We start from the raw sequence: 6,146 nt of genomic DNA, 5'->3' as shown, positions 1-6,146 counted from the left end.
GCTTATCTAAAGCCAGTTGAGTAGCACTTGAAATGTTTGGCTCTATGAAACCTGAGGCCTGTACTACGAAGCTGGTTCAACCTAACCTGGATATGTTTGAGTTAGCCGGTTGGCCTAATCCAAAACATACGCGCTCATGCTAAACGGTCCTACGACGCGGGTTATCAAGTGGATCGCTCAAGCCAGCCGTGTCCTCTCTAGTTAGGTGCGCGTTCACATGAAAGGAGTGGTATTTGGAGCTTTCGACCAATCACAAACATGGGGAAGCGTCATACTTCCTGAATGATAAGTCAACTATATAATTAGACAAATATGAAGAAGTTAAACTTAAAATATCCATGACTTAAACACTTTATCCAGGATAAAAGCCACATAGTTGCACCTGCAAGGTGAATACAGCTGGTAAAAGAAAAAGTGTTTGAATGCGTACATTAACAGGTTTATGATATCACTGCCCCGTCTAAGACACGAGTGGATCTGACTTTAATTACATTTGTCTCGAGTGTTTCGTCAACTTAATGTGTTGCTTAAAAATAATACTTCTGCATACAGTATGTGACACTGTGAGTGTTGCACGGCCAGATACGGCTCAGCTGACTCAGATAAGGAAATATATGATACATTATGATGTAATAGTCAGATTGCTCTGAAGATGGGAGGTGATATTCTATTAATGTTCACGTTCACACAGTCTGTGATTTTTGCCGGCCGTCTTTCCTGCAACGGCAGCTTTTCTGTATTTCCTTTCTCCTGTAATATGACTTGATCGCTTTAAACTCCGCAGCTCTGATTGGTCAGCAGGCAGTGCNCCGTGTATTACAATGCCGTTATATGATGACTTTCAAAGAGAAAAGTAAGCACACTCGGAGTAAAGTATTATTTTATTTTTAAAAAACGTTTACAGATTTCACATCACATAAACACCAAATCCCAGCATGCATTGCGGCTAACCATCCAATCATCGAGCTGAGGATCTTGCCTACGTTGGTTTCCGGTTTCGTTTATGACCGATGTATTTCGTTATACACACATTCGTTCACATTTACATTTTAATTTGCATTAAAGTATTTNAACGTGTCATTATGAAATAAAAGTCTCTTGAAATAAATAAATGTGTCATTATGAAATAAAAGTCCCATGAAATAAATAAATGTGTATTTAAATGTAAATGTATACATATTTATTGCCTCATTTATTTATTTCAGAATTTATTTCATAGGCATATTTATATATGTATTTATTTAATTATTTATGTATTTAATTTTGGCTTGAATGACATTCCATACAGTGGGTTACAGGCTAAGAGATCAACTCAGTGAAAGCACCGGATCAAAGTAACATTACGTACAGTCCGCGGCACTGTGAGTGCAGACGTCGATGTGTCCCATTATCATTCATATCACATCATAATGTATCATATTTCCAACCCGATATCACGGCAAGACGTGAACATGTGACGATTTACCATGCTGGGAGACGTGAAGATGTCACGATTTCGTCCCTTCAAACGTGACAGTTACACGGTATTGTTAACGCATGTTAACCAGTGGAGAAATAACTGGAAATGCCAAGCAAATGCTAACCCGACGGTCGGTTGTTATTGTCAATATTAATATAGTAATGATTTATTTTTTAATAGTAACACTCGATTACGCCGATTTTCTTGTTAGCCCAGCTGGTCAACACCTCTTTTAGCAAAAACAAAGGCTACATTAATGTATTAAATCGATGTTAATCCATGCGTGTGGATGTGGAATTAACGGACGTGACGTTGTGCGATTGAGTTGCCAGGCAACAGCTTCGGTTCATGTTAATTTACAAACTCTTCAACTACAACCGTATTTATATTTAAAAACATGTTAGAAGGCCTCACAAAATACTTTAATGCAAATTAAAATGTAAATGTGAACGAATGTGTGTATAACGAAATCCATCCGTCATAAACAAAACCGGAAACANTACGAAGCAGGATTTTCGTTTAGCAAGATAACTTCTGGGATTTCCGGTACTACGAAGCTGGTTCACTTTTTAGGGGGCTAGATCTCCATGGTGACTTATGATAAGTCACCATGGAGATCTAGCCCCCTAAAAAGTGAACCAGCTTCGTAGTACCGGAAATCCCAGAAGTTATCTTGCTAAACGAAAATCCTGCTTCGTAGTATACCCCCCTGGTTAGCCGCACAGTATAAGTTACCATGGAGATCTAGCCCGCTAAAAAGAGAACCAGCTTCGTAGGACCGGAAACCCCGAGTTTTCCCTGAAGTTAGCAGGCTAAGCGAAAATCCTGCTTCGTAGTATACCCCCCAGATATACTTATATGATTCTGTTTTCTTCAAGGTTGTATCTTCCTGGTCGAATGTACTTATTGTAAGTCTCTTTGGATAAAAGCGTCAGCTAAATGCAATGTAATGTAATGTAATTGTCCTTTTGTCTCTTGTAGTGCTTTAGTATCTCTTCGTGGTCATTGTGTCTCTTTATAGCACTTGTATGTCACTTGTAGTTGTTCTGTGTAACTTTTGTATTACTTTTTTTGTATTTTCTTGTTCAATTTGTGTCTTGTTGTAGTCATTTTGTGCTGAGAATGGGTTTTTCTGTTTGGATGTGTATCTCCTCTCTTTGGTCATTGAGATTCTCTTTGCTGTTGATGTGCCTTCTTGTGATCTACAGTCTATTGTTCGTACACATCTTTGAGTGACATTCTGTAGATGGAGGCCCCCTGACACTTTGGGACCACGGCCTGTGCCCTTAAACCCCTTTCTGAAAACTCATCCATGTATGGAACCCACTAATCTCACAATCTTGAAGCCCCCTGGCAGGATGGGCTACATGTGTACCCTCTGATCAGGCAGACGTACTGTTTCCCTCAGAAACAGGGCAGTTTCACATACTATCATTATGGTTTATTTTGTATTCTTACCAACAGCGATCCCTGGAGGTCCACCGAGCAGCCCGCCTAAAAACGCAACTCCTCCGGCCGCCAGCGCTCCTTTGGTAGAGTTTTTCACTGCCGCTTTGATCTTATCGTGAGCAGATATTTCACAGCACAGACGCATGACATCATCGATCCGTGGAGCCATCCCTGCGCTGAGACATTGAACAGAGAGGACAGTCAACAATACTGAGGGATCGTCACTGAAACAACAGGAACACACACCTGTAAACCTTGATTAGAGGTAGACAAACCTTTACCGTTCAGTTGAAGCAGATTATTCATGTGGAATATTCACACAGATTAAACAGGTTTAGCATTTACCAAACCTACTCCAGCTGTTTGAAGAAAAAGTTCAAATCACATTTGAATTGAATTAGGAAGAAATCGTATCTTCAAACAGATATTTTATTGTTTCACATTCTCTACAGACTATTTTATTGTCACATGGAGATGTCCTTAGGCAATGAAGTAGCATAACTAACCATGTTGAATGCCATGAATATAAAGGCATAACAGGCATATCAGTTCAGTACAACCTGCAATGAAACTTCTATGTATTTATTTGTACTTCAAATAAAGTGTGTTATTTTGCAATCATTATGTCATGATAGATTTTGACAAAAAGCCCTTTACCAAGCATGGAACAAAACCTTTTCACATTGACATTCAGTTGTGCAAACCATAGTGACAAATGTGCAATTAAACAACATCTAAACACAGCTCTTAAGGCTTTAGACAGATGGCCAGTTTGTAATTCAGCATTAGACATAGCCATTTTTAGCACATTACCATTACTGTAATTCCAAGCTTGCCATTATGACTCCAAGATTTTAAAATCGTATTTTATTGAAGAATATGCTTTCAGATAAAGAAGACAGACCCTCTCCGTTAGGCTAACACACAGTGCACTTTTAGATCCCTGTAGATGCGATGACTTAAAGTCAGGATCTCTCAGAGTGAAAGTAGACAGATACTGTATTCGTCTCTCAAACTGGAAAAGGTGACAAAGGAAGAACAAAGCAAAGACACGTCAGAATACATTTGGTTTCACTTTTACTTTAAAATCCAAATTAGCCTCAACATTATAAAATAACAACACTTGAATAATTAAATAACGCATATAAATATGTCCATGCGTTTTACAACTGACTCCCAAAAACATATGATTTTTAAATCAATGATACATTGTCTTACATTTATGTAGAGTAGTACTTAATCATCTATTACTTTCAGTAGTTAATTAACTTTAACAGTATGTGAACAACTGCAAACGTATACTGAACATTTGTAAAATATGACGAGCTGTAGGCCACGTGCTCTTAAAGGCTTGGTATTAATATCCATTATTAATTTAAAACAACCCGCTTTCTGACTGGAGTTTGGCTTGTTAGGGGTTTGTTATTGAAGTGTTTGTTAGCCGAGTTCACTGCTATTAATTAGTTCTATAAACTGACTTAATTTAAAAAAGTGGGCACAATAAGCAATACGCTATTAAGTTGTTTTCTTAACATATAGAAAGACAGTAGATTCGATCATAAACTGTTTAATACCAGTACAACACAAGCCCGCGTTTCGTTTCTATTTTAACAAAATAAGAGTCCAAAGACCTAGGGATTAATTTCGGAGTTTTATAAAGCACAGCAAATAGATAGAACACAGCTGTCATCAACTTTGTATCAATAATTATCTAATTGTTGTATTTACCTTCAGTCCTGTCCCGGATAAATACAGGCTGGGTTAGAAGTAGAAGTTTTTACTCTTCGCGTGCAGTCGGACTCGGAGTCGGCGCATACTCTCTGCGATCCACTTCCTGCTTTCAGACAATCAGAGAGTAAATAACAGCTAATCGAGACAAGACAGATATTTTCAACAGTTTATTTGCTGTAACTCTATAAATAATTAATATATATCGCTGAAACTTGAACATGTTGTGTCTATAATGATAGAGTACTTCCTTGCTCACTCAAGTCTAAATTAGTTAAAAAAGGAAAGTCAAGACTTTAATTGTTCAGTTCGGAATGGGTTCATCTATTTTTTTATTTGGAGATACATGGGAATCAAAACCCAAATGCCATTCAAACTTCATAGCTGCTGTCATTCTGTCCCCACCAAGTCTCTGTCGGAGTGTTTTCTTCTTTAACTTTAGACGTCACTTCGGTAAAAAACCATATCCATATACTATATATAAAGGTAAAAACAGCTTGACTTAAAATAACAACATCTTGCACATGCGCACTAAACAAAACATTGGAGTGGTGATTAGTGTGGGAACTATCTTGAACAGTCTTGAACATAAGGAGGACAGCTTCTCACCAAAACTTGAACAAGTAAATAATCTAGCCTTCAGGCTTGCATAGCCAGACCTATCTCAAAAACTCTACAAGATAAATTAACTCTGGTAGCTCACAGCTAGGCTGTCCGTTACGTTAGCCATTGTAACCAGTTTTCACAGAATAATATTCTTGTTTTGCTTTTCACGTGCAGCTGCTGCCTAAAGACAGCACGAGTGGAGTTACGGGGATGGATGTAACAGTACAGCATAACGGGGAATTTTTTCGTACATTATGTTGTTTGCAAACTCATTTACTGTTCCCTTCTGATAGCTTGAGAACTGTGTAAACGCCAATGTGGATAAATATGAAAGACAAAACGTAATATTTCAGTCCACATAACTTGTTGTCACATCAGTGGGTTGTTTTGTGGACATGTAACGCAGTAGGCTTGTTTGAGACAAGCGAGACCTGCGCAGACCTGCGCAATTTCGATCAACGTCTTGCGAGTGCGTTGCATGATGGTTAGTCATTTTGTCCGACTTGCTCGGTTATGGCTAGAAAGGATCCGTCTAGTGTAAAACTCTCGCGAGAGTTTGCAAGTCACGTGGCTGAATGTTTACGTTTGGCAGGCAGCCTTTCAGTTATGATCGTTAACATCAGTGGGCCACAGCAAATGATGGTGAGAAGCTAAACTATCTATTAATTATGTCAATGACAGGGAGTGTTATTTTTTAAATAGAGTGTTAGCGGTCTTGCTGTTCAAAGAAGAATGACTGTAGATCACCAACACTATGGTTTACTTTTTATTCACAGGCAAGTCAACGTTGTCGCAGTAAAAGTCCCAAGATAGCTCCTGGTGCAATAAAATGTTCCCTTTCAGTGTTTTACTATTATCCTGCTGCTTTAATGTGTATGTTGCATCATGTTACTGCTGTAGATGT

General features: G+C 38.4%; 1 protein-coding gene across 1 annotated transcript in view; it reads right to left on the bottom strand.

Moving 5' to 3' along the window:
• Positions 1 to 4,742, bottom strand: part of LOC104957830 (protein C19orf12 homolog) — a 6,217-nt gene extending 1,475 nt beyond the window's left edge. The window contains exons 1-2 of the mRNA XM_010785502.1: positions 4,637 to 4,742; positions 2,918 to 3,084 (exon numbers count right to left, since the gene is read on the bottom strand). Coding sequence (XP_010783804.1) covers positions 2,918 to 3,077 — 160 coding nt within the window. The 5' untranslated portion in view covers positions 3,078 to 3,084; positions 4,637 to 4,742. The remainder of the gene's footprint in view (positions 1 to 2,917; positions 3,085 to 4,636) is intronic.
• Between the last annotated feature and the right edge of the window lie 1,404 nt (positions 4,743 to 6,146).

This window comes from Notothenia coriiceps, unplaced genomic scaffold, assembly GCF_000735185.1.
Source record: "Notothenia coriiceps isolate Sejong01 unplaced genomic scaffold, NC01 NC01_scaffold00027810, whole genome shotgun sequence".
In the NCBI taxonomy this organism is placed as follows: Eukaryota; Metazoa; Chordata; class Actinopteri; order Perciformes; family Nototheniidae; genus Notothenia; species Notothenia coriiceps.
Note: the sequence above shows the minus strand (reverse complement) of the source record. Positions and strands in the feature narration are given on the sequence as shown.